The sequence below is a fragment of the Crocodylus porosus genome, unplaced genomic scaffold, assembly GCF_001723895.1.
Source record: "Crocodylus porosus isolate Cpor-Errol unplaced genomic scaffold, CroPor_comp1, whole genome shotgun sequence".
NCBI lineage: Eukaryota > Metazoa > Chordata > Crocodylia > Crocodylidae > Crocodylus > Crocodylus porosus.
The window spans coordinates 57,897,618-57,918,965 of NW_017728931.1; the positions used below are offsets into that span (position 1 = coordinate 57,897,618).

Here is a 21,348-nt window from a genome sequence, read left to right on the forward strand (position 1 = left end):
CAGCCCTGATGCTTCCTGCCCCCCACCCAAAGCCCCTGCCCCCCAGCCCTACTGCTCCTTTGCCCCTGCCCCTCAGCTGCTGTGGCTGTCAACAGCTACATAGAACCTGGGCCAGCTGCAAACATCTGCTGCCTCTCCGCCCCGACCCCAGGTCCCAGGGAGGCAGCACATACTGGCAGTGCTCCCCACTGTGCTGCCCTCGCCACTTCTACAAAGTAGCACTGGAACCAGGCATGGCAGGACACAGCGGGGGGTGCAGGAAGCTGCCTGTTCCCAGCTCCTCATTGGACTGCCTCACTTCCCCTGTGTGCATGCAAGCAGCATGGGCAGCAGTGTAGGGTTGTGCCCCTCGCTGCTGCCCCCACTTGCAGGGAAAGGGTTGGCCCATCCTCCAATAAATAGATTTTATACATTGAAAATTATAACAAATTTATAAAATTTCCATTTATAGAATCTAATTATGTGGGGGGGTATCTAAAATGTGAAGTTGTCTTGGATTAGGTAAATATGGTATATACTTTCGTTCTTTATTTATTTTATGGCAGTACCTAGGAGCCACCAAGATCAGGAGCTCATTGAATTAGACCCTGCACAAACAGAATAATAATTCTTGATCTAAACAGCTTACAAACTAAGGATAATGTTTGATTCCCTTCCTGGCCATCTAAGCATCCAAATTTGATCACCTTCGTAGCATTTTTGGTCATCTAGGTGATGAAAATGCTACTTGTGCACAGGTTGGCATACTATTTTTGAGCACAAAGCCCTGCACACATGGATGATATAACAGCACAGACTCAGTATGTGCAGTAGTGGCTGAAGCCTGTATGTGTGGTGCTTGTGGACATACAGAAGCCTTAGATACAAAGTAGCCAGCCCAAACCCATGATTACCAGACTTAGGATGAGGTTATGTCTTACAATTAGATCATATTAAGGGCAATTAAAATGTGAGTGCCCCCATGTAAAAGCTTGTTAACAAGTGCTAAGTGCCCTCCTGGCATCTTAAAGATATACCACTTGGACCAAGGATTATCTTTGAACCCTACTACCTAGTTTGAGTTAGCTTAACATTTGACCGCTGCACTGAAATAAACTGACCAATATGCAGGTTTCCAGCATCTCAGGAGGCACTGCTCCCAGCATGGACTAGATATCATCCAGAGCTCTATAGCCCTGGACTGACAACTGGGGAGAGCCAGGCAGCAGGTGAGTGGGGTAAGGGGGTGAAGCAGAGCAGGGTGACGAGGGAAGGAAGACTGGAGGGGAGAAGGAAAGATGGAACAGAAGTGCAGTGGGGAAGAGAAAGGTGTGCAAAGAGATGGGGGAGGCATAAGGAAGGTATGTAGGGGACAAGTCAGGTGGACAGGGAGCTGCCAGACAGCCATGGGAGGGGAACAAGTGGGCTCAGCAGCTCTCTATGCATCCAGATCAAGCCTACACTGCCAAGCCCTGCAGCTGCCATAAACTCCTCATAGGGGAAGGCAGGGCATGGGGGGCAGGAGTGGGTGGAGAGTTGCCAGGCAGCCACAGGTGGGCCCAGCAGCTCCCTGTGCACCCAAGTCAGGCCCACTGGGCCCCACAGCAATTCCCTGCCCAGATGTCTACTCCTGCCTCCTCCACCTTTGCCCCTAGGGAGTAGCTGAGCAGCTGCTGGGGGTGGCTAGGCAGTGAGTAAGAAGCTCTGGGGGCATGTGGCCTGGATCTGGGCAGGTGGGGACAGTGCGGGCTTCAGGGAGCCCAGGAGCAGACATGGACAAGGAACTCCCCCCCACTCAACTGTTCCTTCCACTGCAAATACCACTCTCAGGGCAGCAGAGGGTTGATCCAAGTGGCAGGGATGGGTTTCAGTGGTTGCGGGGGAGAGGGGGCAATCCAAGTGGCAGGATGCAATCTGGGAGGTGATCAGGGGATTGATCCAAGCAGTAGGGGGGGCATGCATAATCCAAATCATAGTAGGGTGATCAGGGTAATACAGGTAGTGGGGGGGTGCAATTTAATGATGCAGGAAAATGGGGACAGGACAGGGGAAAAGTTCCTACCTCACCTCATTGGGAGGAAGAGCCTCAGCGAGGACCCCCTTCCTTAGCGCTGTGCTTGTAAGTCAGAGAACCCAGATTCAAAAACCCTCTGGATAAGGAAGGATTTAGGACCTCTAGCTTCCCAGATGAATGCCCTAGCCACTCAGCTATTTATTGGGGGAGGTAGTTTCTCTCTCTCTGTCTGTCTCAATTTGTTTGAAGTGCATATGCTCTGTCTGGGTGCACACGTAGTCATGCACTGTCATCCCCATGCCCAAAGCTGTGTGTTCAGGAATAAAACACCAATCTGTGTAAAACTGGCATTTTTAGCACTTAGACAACCCTGTCAATGGCCCAATCTGGACACTTAGTCACTAAGAAAGAGCATAATGTTACCCTAAGAGGACAAGTCAAAGGATAGGAAAAAGGGATATAAGCAGTATTAATATTCATGGCTTGCTTACATTTGTAGAGTGGGGTCTTGATGGGATAAAATTAGCAAAATGAAAAGTAAAGTGAAAGGAGGGTGAAAGTAGGGGAAAGAAGAAGCAGGAGGGGTCTGAGAGCTGTAGTAAACCCATTTCCTGTGTGGATCAGGTGCATAAGCAGACATAAAATACATACTGATAAGCCCAGTATATACTTTCTGTGTTCTGCATAGTAAAAATGGTGATAAAATGTTGTCAGAGATATTTTAAACAAATATGGTGAAGTTCTGATTGCATACTGAAGAAAATTTTGTCTTCCAGGAGGATGAGAACATTAGGAGTGGGTAAATGGTCTCATCTGAATCTGAAAAGTTACTCCCCTGGATCCTGAGATCCACTCAAAATGATCTAGTATGAGAACATCATCATTCAATGTTCTGGGTCCATCTGCTGGCAATATCATGATGAAAATAGCTTTTTAAATGCTATTTTCAATGAACTATTACACAACAGCTTGTTCCAACAATATTTCCCATGGCTGCCTGCTTGCACCTGCTAGAAAAAAACAACTAATGGAAAGAAGGTATACCGGTACTACAGTGATGTGGGATGTGAGATTCTCTCTTTAGGTCTTCTTCTACATCTACATACAGTGAATAGGTGTCACTGATCCTTCAGCAGAGGGGTGTCAAATATACAGCAGGTGAGCTGGATCCAGCCTGTGAAGGCAATCTATTCAGTCTACCAAGTTACTGGTAGGCCTCCAGAAGTTGTGGGGCATGGCTGGGGGAAGTAACTTGCTGCAGAGTGGGCCCCAGTGGACATGGTGATTAGTGATAGGAGGGTGAATGATGGCCCCAATTGCCCTCCAGCCATTTTGCCTGCCTTCACTGCCACAGTCGTACCTCTTCCTCCAGTGGTCCCACGATCACACCTGCTGAAGGAGCTGCCACCATATGTGTCCTGCCTCAGAGCTGAAGATGCTGTTGTTGTGTAATCCATGCCAGAGCTGGAGCTGCCACTGCAATACAGGATGTTCCAGCTCCAGGTCCAACTTGTGGCATATGGCAGGAGCTGAGGCTAGAGTCACTGCTGATACCATGTGCTCCGTGCTGAAGCTGGAGCAGCCATCATATGCTCTGAGTTGGATCTGGTCTGCAAGGAGCCCTATGGTCTATATCCAGCCTGGGGCACAAGGTGAATTTGACACCCTTGCTTTAACACATACAGCTGTAATCACTATCACACCATTGCCAACAAGTGGGTGGTAAGAAGAATAGAAACATAGGGTAGAAGGAATTTCAAGGTCATCTAGTTTAGTCCACTGCTCAAGTCTAAGCAATCCCAGACATGTATTTTCTACTCTGCGCTTAAAAACTTCCAAGGCCTGAGAATTCACAATCACTCTAAGTAATCTGTTCCGGTGCTTAAGCACCTTCACGGGTAGAAAGTATTTATTTTCCTAATATCTTAACCTCAATCTCTCTTGTTTAAATTTATTACTTCTTCATAGTTTCATAGTTGGTATGGTCGGAAGGGACCTGAGCAGATCATCAAGTCCGACCCCCTGCCATGGTGGGAAAAAGTACTGGGGTCAAACGACACCAGCAAGGTGATTGTCTAGCCTCCTCTTAAAGACCCCCAGGGTAGGAGCCAGCACCACTTGGCTTGGAAGTTGGTTCCAGATCCTAGCTGCCCTGACTGTGAAATAGCGCCTCCTGATATCTAGTCTGAATCTATCCTCTGCCAGCTTGTGAACCTTATTCCTGGTCACTCCTGGCAATGCTCAGGGGGACAGGGACTTCCCCAGTGCCTGCTGGTCCCCTCTGACTAGTTTGTAACAGGCCACTAGATCCCCCCTCAGCTTTCTCTTGTGAGGGCTGAACAGGTTTAGGTACCTTAGCCTTTCCTTGTAGGGCCTGCCCTGCTACCCCTTGATCATGCAAGTGGCCCTCCTCTGGACCCCCTCCATGTTGTCCACAGCCCTCTTGAAGTGCAGTGCCCAGAACTGGATGCAGTACTCCAGCTGCAGCCTGACCAGTGTCGCGTAGGGGAGGAGGATCACCTCCTTGGACCTGCTTGAGATGCATCTGTGGATGCACGACAAGGTATGGTTGACCTTCCTGACTGCATCCCCACGCTGCCAGCCCATGTTCTTGTTCTGTCCCATGTGGACAAACAGAACCATTGATGAATGTCCACTTTATACTGGAGCCAGGGCACAGGACCAGCAAACAGGCCAGCAAACAGAAGATAGTGGGTGAAAGTCCTACTTAGCAGAACAGGAAGCCATACTGGGGACAGGGTTTGTGACTGCTGGGTGTAGCAGCAGAAGAGGAAGGAGCTAGCACAAGAACCAACAAGATGGCTGGAAAGTGTCACAATGCCAAAGCGCCTGCTACTGCTAGGTCTTCCTCTGCCTGTACCTGTGTAAGCATGGCCACTAAGGTTTCCATCCAGTCTGGCCTTCTAGGGACCACGGCCTACATATCCCTGCCAGGAGGCAGCCAGGTGGGAGAGGCTTGCAGTGTGAGAGATGCCTTCTGGTGGATTCTCTCAGGAATCAGGTAAAGGAGCTGAAAGAGTAGGTGGATAAGCATCTGTGAGCATGAGAACTTCATCAACTCAATGCACAAAGAGACCTCCAGCATCGTGGAAGAGGGCGAGCCAAAGAAGGCACTAGAAAACTCTGGAAGGTGGAAACTGGCAGCTTATCATGTCTGGCAACAGACAGCACTCCTTTTCCAGACCTGCAGCCATTTAGCTGAAGAATGGGTGTGAAGATCTGGCATAAGATGTGAAGGAGCCCACTACAGCAACAGGAAAGGCCATGTACACTTATGTGTGGGGGGAAGCACTGAGTCAACTGTTACCAAGAGGAAGCAATGGGTGGTGGTAGTTGATGACACCCTCCTGCAGGACACAGAGGCATCCATCTGCAGGCCTGATCTGTTGGCTGAGGAGGTCTGGTGCCTGCCAGAAAAGCTTCTTAGACTCATCTGGCCTTCTAACTACTATCCCATACTGCTCATCCATATGAACACTAATGATACTGCCTGGGGCAACCTTAAGCAGGTCAAAAGTGACAATGTGGTTCTGGGTGCAAGGGTGAAGGGGATGTGGGCCTAGGTAATGTTCTCATCAATCCTTCCAGTCAAGGGTCAGGCCCCAGCTGGAGGCCTTCTATATATAAGGGCCTGGCTAGGAGCAGATGAAACCTGGAGATCAACATGTGTCTGTGTAGATGGTATTATCATCAGAGCTTTGATTTCCTTGAGCATAGGGTGGTGTTCCAGGAAGATGAACTGTTGGGAAGAGATGGGGTCCATCTAATGAAGAGAGGGAAGAGTGTCTTTATGTACAGTTCTGCTAATCTAGTCAGGAGGGCTTTAAACTTAGGTTCACTGGGAGATGGAGACAAAAGCCCAGAAGTAAGTAAAGAACCTGTGAACCCAGATAAAAGCTTAGTAAGGGAAAACTACAACAGAAGGCATCTCAGGGAGAGGATAGGACAGTCAGAGACCTGAAATGTTTATACAGGAAGAAGTATGGGGAACTGGAGGTCTTTGTATAGACACAAAAATATGATGTAACTGGGGGTGCAGACAGAAGTGCAGCTCCAAGCCATGACTCAGAACGATTTCTGCAAAGTGTTCTGAGTTACAATATTACCCCAGACCAAACAGAAGTTCACTGTTGGTTCCAGGGGGGACAGGACCCACCAGCCATGTTCCCACTACAATGGCCACAGCTCTCAAGTCAGTGCTCCTTGTTTTCAGAATGGGAGGAGGGAAAGGCAGTGGAGAGACTTGTTCTGAGGGCTCCCCAGCTGGTGCTGAAGTGTGTGTGCACGGGGGAGGTGAATTGGAGCCCCCATCCCACCTTGAGGGGGCTCCAACAGACCCATCCCCACCCTCCACAGGGGGCTGAAAAAACCCCAGACTGAACTCCCTTTGCTCCTTTTCCCCTCTCCCATTCTGCAAACAAAAACAAGCTGGGAGCTCCAGAGACCTAAGTTACAAAAGAGGCAACATTTCAAAATATCTTTATCTGATAAGTCATGCAATGAGGGGTCAGATTTTCACCCAATCAGCCATTTTTGAAGCTGCCTGCATCTGCACACTTGTGTTTAGTCACAGCTATAAACTGCTTTCTGTAGCCAGATCATGTGAAAATTGTCACTTCTGTCTGCTCCATTTGATTATGGAGACATGGTAGGATAGTTCACATGACTGGATTAAAGTTAGGGATATGTTTCGCTTGTTCAGGAAAGATAACCAGGAGAAAAAAGCTGGAGGTCTTCTTCTATATATAAAGGCAATGTACGTATGTTCTGAGGTGCTGAACAAAGTAGAAAGTAGGCTTTTTGAAAGCCTCCAGGTAATGGTTAGATGGGAGAGCAGCAGGTGGGATGTCATGGTGGGCAACATTACCAGCCTCCAAACCAGGGGAAGGAGGTGGACAAGGCCTTCTTTCAACAACTGACAGAAGCTTCCAAATCATAGGATTTGGTTCTCTTCAGGAACTATAATTATCAGAACATCTGCTGAGAGGGAAACATAGAAATGCACAAGCTCCTGGAGTGTGCTGGGGATAACTTTTTGATATAGATCATAGAGAACAACTGTGTGGAAGCTCTTCTGGACTTACTGCTCACAAACAGGGCGCAATTGGGTTGTGGAAGGTAACTTGGGTGACAGTGACTATGAAATGAGAGTTCAAGATCCTAAGAAGTGGAAGCAAGGATAACATTAGAATAAGAACCCTGGACTTCCGAAAAGCAGACTTTAACAAACTGGTAGGTAGGATCCCTTGGGAGGCCAGTCTGAAGGGAAAAGGAGTCCAGAACAGCTGGCTGTACCTTGACAAGAAGTTTTAAGGACAAAGTACAGCTATCCAAGTGTGACAGATGAATGAGAAGTGTATAAGAAGAGACCATGCTGGCTGGACAGCAATCTCTTCAACATATTGAAACTAAGAAAGGAATTCTACAAAAAGTGGAAACTTGGTCATAGTACTAAAATATAAGGGTATTGCACAGGCATGCACAGAGAAACTTACAAAAGCCAAAGCATAATCTGAGGTGTGGCGAGCAAGGGACATAAACAACAATAGAAGTATATTCTATAAGTATGTCAAAAATCTACAAGTATGTTAAAAGTAAGAGGAAGATGAGAGAAACCGTAAAAATGTGGAAGGTAATCTAATTAAGCATGATGCAGAGAAGGCTGAAGGATTCAATATCTTTTTAACTTCAGTCTTTACAAAACTGGGCAGCTACCAGATGATGGATGCAGTTGGCAGGAAAGACAGGGTAGGAGACAAATAGTCAGAGCAGTAGAAGAACAAAGTAGGGATTATTTAGAGAAGCTAGATGCTTTCAAATTGACAGGGATGGATCGGATGATCCCTAGGGTACTGACAAGCTGTCTGAGGTAATCTTAGAGCCATGGCTGTGAGATCTGCAGTTCTATTTTCTTTAAGAACTCATGGAGGTTGGGTGAAGTTCTGGATGACTGGAAAGGGGCAAATATAGCGTGTTCATATGCATGGCTCTTCGAACTGTACACATGCTAATTAAAGCCCAGAATATATCCTGTATCAGCATCTCCATGCTGAAAAATGCTGGTGGGGGCAATTTAACTAAAGCTTGTTAACACTGATGTATGTGACACTGGAGTCTGATGGAGCATGGGAATTACCAGGGATCTGATTTTTCCATTTCCCACAGAAAATGGAGGAAAATGCAGATTTCCCTTTTTACCTGAGGAAAAATGCAATTTTCTCATTTTAACAGAAATGAATACATGGATTTTGCACTTTTGCAGGACTTTGCACGAGCCTGCAGCAAGCAGCCCACTCCTGCCTCAACCTGCTCAGAGATCTGGGGCTCTGGGGTTCCTCCTGTGCCCCCTGAAAGTGCATGCAGTGGCAGCGAACCAGCCCCAACCCTTCGCCCCTGAGGTGAGCCACCTGTAGCCACAGTGGGATACAGATGCACCCACAGTGGGATACAGAGTAAGACTGTGTGGGGAAGCTGCTTGCTGCTGCAAGCTCGCTGCCTTGGTGAGGCATCCCCTGCCTGCACGGCAGCAGCTAGGGGATCAACCCCATGCCACTGCTCCTGCTGTTGCTGCACAAGTAGGGAACACCTTGCCAGGGCAGCACAGAGCTCACAACACCAAGCAACTTCCCTGCACAGCCCTGCTCTGCCCTGCAGCACCAGATTGCACCTGCTGGGCTGAGGAGGCGCCAGAGGAGGGCAGCAGGGCGGGGAGCCCGAGCTTGCACTGGACAGCCTACGCCTGCCCTGCACACAGATTTGGGAGAATGGCCTCCCCTTCCCTCTGCGAGTGCAGGCAGCATGGGGAGCTGCCACCCACCCCATGCTCGAGCCCACGGCAGGCAAGCTACAGAGAGGGGGAGCTCAGCTCTAACAGCTGCTGCCTCCTGCAGACAGCAGCCAAGGTTTGGGCACTAGTGCAAGGGGGCAGAGGGGTGTGGACCCAGATCTCTGGCCCTGTAGCCCTGGTAGCTGGGCATCCCCTCTGACAGGGCTGCGGGGGTACCATCAGGGCTGGTGGGCTTGGGGGGGAAGTGAGGGGCACCAGCAGGGCTGGGGGACTGTGGCTTGGGAGTGAGGGGCCTGGACCTGCATTCTGTGAGCTAAGGAGATTGGAGGGGTCTCTTATTTTCCATTATAAAAAACCCAAAATCAAATACCAAAATGTTTAGGTATTTAGGATTTATTTCATTATAGTGAATAAAGCACTGGTAGGCTTCTAAACTGCTTTAAATTGTACATATATCAATAAAACATTGTGTTCAACTGATACCTATATATCTAGCGGCCTTTCATTTTAATCACAGATTTTAGGTTTTTTAGCAAAGAATTTGCAATTTTTTATCAGGGAAAATCAGAATCCCTGGTGATCGCGAACAGGCAGCACAGTCATGCTAGCCAACCTGATTTCCTTCTATGATAAGGTGACAGGCTTCATGGATGAAGAAGAGCAGTGGATATGATATACCTTGACTTTAGCAAGGCTATTGACACTGTTTCCCAATGGCATTCTTATTAAAGAGCTAAGGAAATACAGACTAGATAAAATGTGGATACATAACCAGTTTGATCATCATACTCATCACAGTCATCAATGGCTGAGTGTCTAGTTGGGAGGAGTATCAAATGGGGTTCTCCAAGGGTTTGTCCTGGGTTCAGTATTGATTAATATCGTCATTAATAATTTGGATGATGGGATTGAGTGCAAAATGCAAATTTGAAGACAACACCAAGTTCGGTGGAGTGGCAGACTCTGAGGAGGATAGAACCAGGGCCACCTTGACACACTGGAGAAATGGTTTGCAACCAATGAGATTCAACAAAGACAAGTACAAAGTCCTACATTTGGGATGGAATAATGGCATGCCCGCATGCAGATTCCAGAATGAATGGCTAGGCTGCAGTACTGCAGAGAAGGACCTGGGGGTTATAGTAGACCATAACATGATTATGAGGCAATAGTGTGCTCTTGCTGCAAGAAAACCCAACAACATACTTGGCTGTATTAATATGAATGTCATTTGCAAATAAAGGAAAATCTTCTAGTCAACACTGGTGAAGTTTCACCTGAAGTACAGTGTCCAGTTTTGGGTCCCATGCTTCAAGAAGGATGTAGACAATTTGGAAGGAGTCCAGTGCAGGACCTGCGAAGGAAGATTTCTGAGGAAAGGCTCAAAGAACTAGGGTTATTTCATCTGGAGAAGAGAAGACTGGGGGGTGGGGGCTGGAATTTGATAACAGTCTTCAAGTACCTGAAGGGCAATTGCAGACAGGGATGATGAAGATGGTCTTTTCTTCATGTCCATAGGGGATGGGAATAGGAGCAGTGGACTCAGGCTGCCGCATGGGAAATTTAGATTGGAGACTAGGAGGAATTAGGGGGCAGGGGGCTGGACTTGAAGATCTTCCAAGGTCCCTTTCAGCCCTAATGTCTGTGAATTTTCTGCCTATGGGTGTGGTCAAGCATTGGAACAGGCTACCTAGAGGCACTGTTGAATCCCCATTCTTCGAAGTTTTTAGGAGCAAGTTAGACAGACGCTTGGCTGGGATGCTTTAGTTCATGGATGCTCCTGTTTTAAGTAGGGGGCTGGACTAAATGAACTTGTAAGGGTTTTCCAGCTCCATTTTTTTCTATGATCCTATGACTAGGGATCTCCACAAATCATGCCAGAAGTGCCCCCTGCAGCAGCTCCTTTAATGTTTTTCATTTTGCCACTTGCACTCCCTGCCCCTGCTTGGTGAAGGGGTTCTGCCAGCTGGGCTGACTGCAGCTGACTGCTGGAGAAGCTGGGGGAAGCCTGGTGATTAGCAGCAAATGGCCCAGTTGGTGGGGCCCCTCTGCCAATCAGGGGTGGGGGTGGAGGGGCAAGCAGTGAAATTAAAAACATTAAAGAAGTCACTGCAGGGGGCACTTCTGGCATGATTTACAGACATCCCTACCTATCACTGATACCAGTTCATTCCACAGTCTTCTCTTCTCTGAGATAAATAACCCTAGTTCCCTCAACCTTTCCTTATTTGTCATATTTGCTTGACCTCTAGTAATTTTTATTACTCTCCTCTGGACTCTTTTCCATTTGCTCCAAACTAGACATGGAGCTCCAATTCCACAAAACAAAGTGGAAAAAATTACTTCCCATAACTTATATAGTCTTGTTATTAAAATCCAGTATGCCATTAGTTTTTGTTTATTTTTTAACAATGTTTTACTGTTGTCTCATGCCTTTTACAGTTCACTATATCCCCAAGATCCTTTACTGTAGCACTACAGCATAGTCAGTTGTTCTCCATGTTGTATTTGTGCATCTGACAAACAGTTGGATGAGATCAGCATGTGGATGTGAAACAGCTGGTAAAATCTGAACCAGGCAAGATAATGGTGATTCTGGTTGGTAGAAGAATAATGTTAAAAAGTCAGGAAATAATGCAGTCTTCTGAAGGCACATACCCACAAACAGCTGGTTCAGTCTGTAGTTTAAAAATGCATTTGTTTTCCCTGCAGATGCTGAATTCTCAAAAGGTATGGACAGATGTAATACTTTGAATGTTCTTAAATACACTTTAAACCCCAAAAGTCTAGATAAAAAGTCACTTTAGACTAGTTTAAACTTCCTGGAACATTTCAAAAGCACACCAGGAAACTCATGAGGTATTTTGAGCTAGTCCTTGAACTAGTTCAATGTTATGTGTGGGCACAGAGCATTCTGTGCCTAGTGTCTAATCAGTCCTTTAGGCATCCCAAACTGCACTGCTCCTTATGCCCCCCAAACCCATGGACAATGGAGTTGTGCTGGGATGCAACTAGGACTCTACTGCCCAAAGATTTATTGTCTACAGAGACGACAGTCACTGGGGTGGGTAAACAGAAAGCTTGTATGTTCATTTCACTTCCTTACTAGGGATCCCAGGCTAATTTGGGGAGGGGGAGGAGAAGTTAGGTTCTGGGAAGGAGAGACTTTGTGGCCTACTGCTTGTGGTCACCAGATGGTTGTGCCTACAACAGTAAACACCTGTCAATTGCTGGGTGGTGGTGGTGAAACTGAGCTATTGCACAATGGACATTTAATAATGGGCTTGAGCAGTCTTACACCATTCCCAAGGCTGTTCCTCCAGTGGTGGCTTCAGGAGACTTAGGCCTATTGCCTGGTGGGGGAGGGCTCCCCAGCTTTTCTTGCCTCTGCTCTTCTTGTGTCCCTCACTGCATTATCCCTCGTGCTGGGCATGCAGCTCCTTTTATATGCTCCAGGGCTCCACCCCTGAAGTCTTCCGGACCTGACAGTTTATTGTCTTCAATCAGGTCCAGGGGAGCTCTTCTCCCCCTCCCCTCAGGAAAGGGGCATGACTTTATTTTTCTTGCTGCCTCCTGATTGGTGGATGGGCTCCACCAATCAAAACAGCAGAATCTCAAACCTGGGACTGAAAGGTAAGTCTGCTACACAGACAATGACTGGGCCTATAATTCATACCTTTGGGGTCCCTTAGTTAGATTCTCTTCTCCATCCATTACAGAACACTTCCACATGCTTCCCCCATAACACGGGCTACACATCACCCTTGTCCTTTATACTGACCTTCTGTAAAATAGTTAATCTAAGTTCCAAAATTTAGTCCTTATCTTAAAAGGTGCTCAACATTCTGGACCAGTGAATGTATGAGACCACCTCAAACTGTAAGATTAAGACTTATCAACAACCTCCTCTGGCACAAGAGAATGCGAGTAATGCTCATCTTTACAATAGCAAGAACCTTTTCAAGAAGGGGAGGCTCCAAGACTGTGTAAGGAGCTTCCTGAGGAACCGAAGACAATCACAAATCTTATCACCTTCTGATCCGAATGTAAGACTCATCTCTCTCACTTTATTTTCTTAACATAGATACATAGCTATATTAACACCACCCTACCAAAACAAGACATATAAATGCACATACATCTCTCCTTAGGAAGAGAGTGAAGGAGCAAACAACACATGACAGAAGTTAGTTGTGATGCTTACTGCACTATAGTAAAGTGCTGAGATACCATAGCATTGAACATAGTATAAAAAAATATTTAAAATAAATCATTAGAAATTCATGGAAGAGTTTAAAATTATATAGTCACGGACAAATGCTAAGAGAAGACAAAATAGATAGCATACACAAAGTTACGAAACCAACTGGATGGAAGAAAATTATAGAGAGAGGAAAATAAATCTGGAAAAAGATGAAAAGAGAATAAAAGAAGATATTGATAAGAAAAGGAACAAAATTTGGAAGAAAACAAATAGGACTCAAAGATGCAGATAATTAAAAAAAAAGATGTTGGCATTAATATATATTGTGAAAAGAGAAAGTTGTATTCTTTCTATACAGTGTTCATTTGCTCATTGCAGTATCAGAGATTCTAATTTCTCCACGTCTAAATCAAGATCGTTTCCTAAAAATAGAAATAAGTTTTGTATTCTTCTAGTTATCCATCTTTGAATTATCTATATTTATATTTTCAAAACATCCTTATTAGAGTAAATAGTATGCACACTGACACTGTTGAGGAAGTGAGAAACACAAGTAACAACCGAATGCTAATTCTGATCACCTACCTGAGGGCGTATAACTTTCACTATGTTTTTAAGTGCAGTGTCTGGTGATGGAGGAGAACAGTCAGGTGTTGGGCCTGTAGAGCTGTTTCTATGGTTACCAGTTCCTGGTGCAGTAATTGCTACCTGAGGTGCATTATCTGTGAATAAAAATAGCATTTTGATGAAACTACAAGTACAGTATATCACTTAAAATCAGAAATTCTTTTTGAAAGCAGGACAATATTTCAACTTTGAAAAAACTATTAATATTTTCAAAGACATTTAGTGAGAACTATACTACAAATGAACTATATTTTTATTAGATGTTTTCTTTCCTTGGAAGCTGTTATCTACCACCCCCTGTGCGATCTAAATTTATGTGTATGCAGAATGGGAAAGAGTATACCATTTAATTTACAACTTTGAACCATTCTTTACTGTTAAAAAAGCTTCTTTTTTAATCAGAACAATTTTAAGGCTGACTTTTGAATGCAGGTCAATATTGCTTTTTGGTCAAGACCAGTTAGCATCATATTTAAAAGCATGTGAGGCAGCTTATAGGAGCCAATAGGACTCCTCATGTACTTAAAGATCAGCACTTGCTGAAGGTTTGGTTTTTTTGCCTTCAGCCAGAATACCCCTATTAATTAGGTGTGCTAGCGTGACAGAAATCATGGAAATTCATTCATCAAAATGGGAATTTTCTTAAGAGGGATATGAAGAAGTTGTAATAAAACACTTCCTAGAAACCAATTACATATAGGACCTATTCCTCAATTATATTAAAGTAAGTGGGTAGACATATTTAAGTTAGCTTTTTAACTAGCTAGTTTAGCTACAGCTAGAAGAACAGCAGCATCAGCAATGAGCTTAGGAAAAGGCTAGTTTACCTGAGAATCCACTCATCAATTCTGAAAAGTTAGGGTACTAAATGTACTCAATTAATTGAGTCTGCTCCAATGCGTGTTTATTAGCAAGCATCAGAGCAGGTATTGGTCATGTATATAGGTGCTAGTTTTGCAGTCCACAATAAGCTTTAGACTAGAGTTATAGGACAAGCAGCATCTGAATTACCTACTTTAAAGCTCAGTCAGGTACATCTACATGAGTGATTATAGTGTTGAAATACTTTTCTTTTTTTTACAGGGGCCTTCAATGTGTTTTATTAATCTTTGATAAGTTTTATGCTGCCAAAGCAATCTTAATATAAATGAGAATCAGGCCTACAGTACGTAGAAAACAGTTTCCTATTTATGATAGTAACTAAGCATTGGTACAATTTACCTTGTTTCCTTAAAATATTAAAATCTTTAAAAAATACATGTTTTATTCCAGTAGCTGAGAGCAATTCTATCCCATGGTAAGGGCTGGGGCTGGTCATGGTGCTCCTTTATGGCTTTAGAATCTGTGATTGCAAATTCCACTATTGTTCCCTTCCTGTATGGGCCATGAGAACAGAATTGGTTGTATGGTCTTTAACATATTCATAGTATTTGCATCACTGCATTAAGGGAATGACTATAATCAAATCTCACGCTTCAAGTCTTAAGGACTTTTTTTCTGGATGTGAAACGGGTTAGATGTAATCAAGTCTTTTATTTTTCCTTTCCCCTGGATCATCAAAAATTGGCCACAGCTAATTATGGTCCACTAGATGAAGTAGACTATTGTTCTGACATGGTACAGAAATGTTTTTTCTGTAGGTGCTTGGTTTGGATGTCATGTGTGCAGGATCAATTTGAAGGCTAGGTCCAGAATTAAAAATAAATTATCCCCCAAATCAGACTTCCTGTACCTTGAATTTACTTTCCTCTCCAGTACGGAGCATAGCTTGCTTCCTGAAATTACCTGGGCATCTCTTACTTAATCAATCTCCTGCCATCACTGGGGTTTTGAGCATGGGTTTCATCTTGTTATGTCCTGTTATCTGTCTATAGAACACATTTAGTCTCCTCAATACTAAAGCACATTAGTCTAGCTGAAGTTTTTTTGCTCAATAGAGATGGATCTGGATAAGATGTAATGGCTTGTGATATACAAGAGGTCAAACTAGATGATCTAATGGTCATTTGTAGCCCTAAAGTCTTTGAAACCTCACTCCATATTTAGGTCAAATTCTTACTTACAGCTAGTGGTGTCAGATGACACCATTTTAATCATGAAAAGGGGCCTTAGAGTGAGTGCAAGTACAATTATTACCACTTCAAGTTTTCTTTACAGTTCCAGGGCAGTATAAAGCAACATTAGTGTGAATAGTAATTAGTATAAATAATAACCAGGTCTTTTAGAATCTAAGGACAGTTATAAGCATTCCAATAAATACAAATATGTCAAATTCTGCATAGCATACAAATAATATCTTTCAGTGAAAAAAGTATACTGGAAAAAACAACTGTTCAACTTTTCAGGCTTTTCTGCTTCCTCAGGTGAATAAGGAGGAATGCACCTAGTTGTTTCTTACAAGCAATTTCCTTCCACTGAGCAGCTATTATTTTCACACAGTATGATTCACTCATTAGATGACCAATAATGCTTTACTGCTTGGGTCTTCCCCATGAGAGAGAGTATCACTACCATTTCAGCTTAAGTATATGACATTCATGGTTTCATTAAGAATAAAACTTGAATTAGTTTTCTTAAGTAATTAAATTATAGAATAATTTGAATGCTCTTACTTTTTCTTCTTGCTGGAGACAAGACTGAAAAAAAATATTTAAAAATATATTCAGACTAATGTAAATGTCAATGCAACAAGTCATGAAAAAAGGAAACAATTCACCTCTGAAAGCATAGGGAAAACTTTCACCTATGTTTACTTGTCACTGTGCATAACCAAAACCAGGGCAGCAGTGAGCCAGTTATGGCTCCCAAATGTTCTGCCAATTCCAGACCCAAGTTACAGTAGTTGCACTGGCATGTACCAGTTGCCAACAGCCCCAAAATGTGTCTCTCTCCCCTAGTCTTACACCATACAAACTGGCTGTTATGAGGAGGGTGCTGTAGGAGCAGTTCTGGTTCAGTGTCCACTTTCAGATTTACCACTCTCTCTTCCCATTTGTATGAGAGCAAAGGAAGAGAGGTAGGGCAATGAATATACATCGTACTTTTTAATTCAAAATAACCAAAATTATTAAAAACCAGTTTAGGACAAGGGTGTATATAATCTTAGCTCAGCGTACATTGCCAGAATTTAGTTTCTACAATATATGCATGGGCGATCCTATTAATTTGGTTGATTGGTTGGTTGCACAAAGTACAAGTCATCAGAGAATTTAGTCAGATGAGGCTGTCCATAGATTTCAGGGACAATAAGAGCCATTTAAGTACTTTGATCAAGTCATCTCTTAACCATTTCTTGGATAAACTAAATAGATTGAACTTTCTTAAGTCTCTTAGTATAAAGTAGTCTTTCCAGATCTCAGAGTATTCTGTACAGCTACTCATTTCTCTATCTTTTTCAGGTTTTCAACATTCTTTTTGAAGTGTTATCAGCAGAACTGAAAATGATAGTGGTTCCATTAATACCATATGTGAAGGTAATACTACTTTCCTATTCCTATTCAATATTCTCTTAAACATTACAGGATTGCATTCACTTTTGAAGTTACAGCATTGCCTTGTAATGTGGTCATGTGGTTTCTACCGTTATCCAAATCCTCTTCAGTGTCACAGAACTCTAGGAAACCGTCTCCCATCTTATAAGTGTAGCTTATACTCTTTAGTTCTAGATATGTGAACTTGCATTTGGCTATATAGTAAAGTAGGTTTTTTTAAATAAAACTCTTATTAAATTATGCAGATTTGTCTGTACAACAGAGCTGTCCCCATCACTATTGGCAGATTTCAGCAACAGTAAAATATTTTAATCTTGTTGAAGATATTGGGTAGCACTAGACCAAGTATAGATCACTGTAGGCAATCTATCAGTTAGCTAGCTTGTAATCACTCAAGTATGGACTGCATAAAATTATTTTGAACAGTAGCTTTTTATCAGAATGCCATGAGGGGGCTTAATACTTTATAGAAATATTTTTCCCTCAGTATATTTACCATATATCAGTGTAAAAAAGATTCTTGTTCCATTTGGCTTCTAGTCTCCCCTGGTCTCTAGTCCAAAATTGCTGAGACTTAATACTGACACCCAGGTATCTTGTTCACCACAACGCAGCTATTCTATAACAATTAACCTTGTAACTAATCTTTCATAAGAAAAAAAGTTTGGAAATTAATTTCTCCATTCATACAACCATTTACATGATTATAAAAGTCCAGAGTGATTCATACTGTTGCAACACATCATTCACATATATAATGATGTTTAGGATGACGGTGTATTTGGTTAAATGCCCATTTAGTACATTTTTGGGAATCAAAACCCAAGCCCAGGATTTCAAAGACTAAAGGCTATATAGTTTGGTATCTACATTCGTATTTAGGCAGCCAAATAAATTGGACTGGATTTTCAGAATTACTGGCCACATCTACATGAGACCCTGAATACGCAGTCATTACTGCACAGCCATTTAGTACTTGCATACACAAGTACAAAATGACTGCACAGTAACCAAAGTTACTGCATAGTAGCATCGCTGAATGGCTTTTGGGTGACGCTGACTGTGCAGTACCTTATTACTGCACAGTAGCATCATGTCACGCTTTGTGCCACGTGACATTATGGCACAGTAGTAATGAGCTATTCTGCAGTCAGTGTCGCATGTAGATGTGGCTAAGGAATATCTATTTACTCTTTTATTCTTGAAAGATGCCACAGTTGAACTATAGGTACCAAATCTTTTGAGAATCTTCGCCGCTATCTTTCAAAGATCTTATTGACTTTTGGGCCTTATTTATTTTTTATCAATATGATAATGTGTGGATTGTTTTCACTCAGACTGTTCTTTTTTCTGGCTAGCTAGCAGGTGATCATCAAGAAATAAAAAACATGGAAAGAAATGGTGATCCCAATCATGACTAATGGTGAATGCTTATACCTGCAAGGATTGCTTAAGATTAAGTATCTTCCATGTCGCAGTGTGTTTGGTTGTAGCCGTGTTGGTCTGAGGACATAGGCAGGCAAGGTTCTTTGGGTAGATGTGATATATTTTATTACACCAACTGAGCAGTTGGAACAAAGTTCTTAGCAAGCTTTTGGACACAAGCGCCCTTCTTCAGGCACAGGGAGACTCTGTAGTTGTTCTAAGCCATAGCTGTAGCTTCTTTCATTCCTTGGAGATCTCAGAACAACTACAGAGTCTCTCTATGCCTGAAGAAGGGTTATTGTGCCTGAAAGCTTGCTAAAAACTTTGATCCAACTGCTCAGTTGGTCTAATAAAAGATATCACATCTAGCCAAAGAGCCGTGCCTGCATATGATTAAGTACACAATTTGAAAACCTATTTTTGTCCCCCATAATTTATAGATGGCAGAATAAAAAACATATATAACTTCTGTTCTTTTCACTGCAAATTATATTACTCTTGCTACTTAATTATACTGCCATATATAAAAATGAAATAGAAAAAACTAATTGTTTAATTAGAACTGTAAAGAAATAATAATCTGAGAAACAGATTTTACAAGTTCAAATAAAACATCAATTCATTGTTATTTGTCCCCTTTTAATGTGATAAAGTAGTAGGAAAAACCCCTAACAAAAATCTATTTCTCAACAGCAGTACACAATATTAATGTGATTAACCATCAGCAGTTTTCCAGTTTCATTTTATTTATATACATTGCAGTGAAACTTTGCATTAGCAATTTCCTGATGGATGGTGGTTGTCACCTTTGCAAACCTTTTGAGACAATCAAATGATAGGCACCAGTGTAATGTTTTTTCTTATTACTATTGTTGTTTTCACTGTCATCATTTTGTAGTCAGGTATGCCATTACTAAGGAGCATATGAGTAAAATGGAAAGGCCTTTTTAAAAATATCATCATGTTCTTAAGCAGTCCTAAAGAAACAAAATATAAAAGGCCAGAAGCAATTCAGCTGATATTTGACAAACAGTGCTAGAATTAGATTTCATTCCAGAGGCATGGTTTATCCCAAGGGGGGAAAATAGCTATTTATCTTCTTATATTTTTACTATAAGAAAATGTTGGTGCTCCAAGAGGTCCTTTTAAAGAACCCTTACATACCCAAAAGGCAATTTTATTTTTGTGAATGTATTCAAATATAATAAATACAGCCTCACTACTCGAAAGTAAGGGAGGAGATTGGCTGCTTAACCTAGGCTGTGTGGATTAACAATAATCTGCAACTAGCTTGTGTGCTTAATGCTTCTCATTAGTTTTCCTATATGTACAGATTGTAAATGATGTCAAGAAAATAGTACTAGTAAACCCAAATTCCAGCTCTTGTGTGCTGTGTTGGTGACATAAAACAAATGTAAATATCACTTTGTTATTAGCAAGTTTCTAGATGCTTTGTGCTATTGGTGTAATGAAAAACATTAGCCTGTATCAGTGAATCTTGACTTTTATATCCATTTACCTACAGTTTACATCTCATCTGAATTGTAGATTTAGAAGTGAGATATTTCTGATACTCAGCATGTTGCAGAACAAAGGAAGTAACAATAAGTAACACATTTCTTGACAACCCAAAACAGCCATGCAAGGAAAAATGAAACCTCTTCTGCTTGGGCCTGTAGGGGGGCTGTCAGGAAAGCTAAGGCGGACGTAGAGCTAGGACTTGCATCCAAAATCAAAGATAATAAAAAGTCCTTTTTCAAATGTATAGGGAGGATAAAAAAACACTGGGTAATGTGGGGCCCCTGCAAGATCCTCTGGGCAATCTGGTGGTTATGCCAGAGGAGAAAGCAGACCTCTTTAACCAATTCTTCACCTCCTTTTTCTTGGGCAGGGACCAGGACTTCCCCACCGTGATGCAAGACGGACTAGAAGGGAACGCCTCCAGACCTCAGGTTGGGGAGGACAGGGTTAGAGAGCTTCTGGAGGGGCTGGATGTGCTCAAATCAGCAGGTCCAGATGCTCTCCACCCCAGGGTGTTGAGGGAGCTAGCAGGGGTTATTGCAGGGCCTTTGGCATGGCTTTACGAGCGCTTGTGGTGCTTGGGCCAGTTGCCAGATGATTGGAAGATAGCCAACGTGGTCCCCATCTTTAAAAAAGGGAGGAGGGAGGACCCAGGCAACTATAGGCCTGTCAGTCTTACCTCAATCCTAGGGAAACTCTTTGAGAAGATCATCATGGAGCACATCTGCGATGGGCCGGCCTCAGAGATGATGCTTAAGGGCAACCAGCATGGTTTCATATAGGGACAGGTCATGTCAGACCACCTGATTGCCTTTTATGATCAGGTCGCAAAAGCCTTGGATGCAGGTGTTCCCGTGGCTATAGTCTTTCTGGACTTCAGCAAGGCCTTTGACACCATCTCCCACCCCAGCCTCATTAAAAAATTGGGCAACTGTGGCATTGATGCCTACACAGTCAGATGGATTGCAGATTGGCTGAAGGGTAGCACTCAGAGGGTGGTGGTGGATGGGTCATATTCAACCTGGGTAGAAGTGGGCAGCAGAGTCCCCCAGGGCTCGATTCTTGGGCCCACGCTGTTCAATCTCTTTATCAGCGATTTGGACAACAGGGTGAAAAGCACCCTGTTTAAATTCGCTGATGATACCAAAATTTGGGGTGAGGTGAGCACGCTAGTAGGGAAGGAAAGACTGCAGCAAGACCTGGATAGGTTACAGGGGTGAGCTAGCAAAAACAGGATGCGCTTCAATACTGACAAGTGCAGGGTGCTGCACTTGGGCAG

General features: G+C 43.2%; 1 protein-coding gene across 8 annotated transcripts in view; it reads right to left on the bottom strand.

Annotated features, from left to right (window-relative positions):
* Positions 1 to 21,348, bottom strand: part of ANKS1B (ankyrin repeat and sterile alpha motif domain containing 1B) — an 837,577-nt gene that overhangs the window by 500,122 nt on the left and 316,107 nt on the right. For 5 of the 8 annotated variants that reach the window (XM_019545115.1, XM_019545114.1, XM_019545113.1 and 2 more), the window contains 2 exons: positions 16,245 to 16,268; positions 13,591 to 13,727 (listed from right to left, as the gene is read on the bottom strand). In XM_019545115.1, coding sequence (XP_019400660.1) covers positions 13,591 to 13,727; positions 16,245 to 16,268 — 161 coding nt within the window. The remainder of the gene's footprint in view (positions 1 to 13,590; positions 13,728 to 16,244; positions 16,269 to 21,348) is intronic. The other 3 variants (XM_019545116.1, XM_019545120.1, XM_019545122.1) reach the window with 1 other exon arrangement.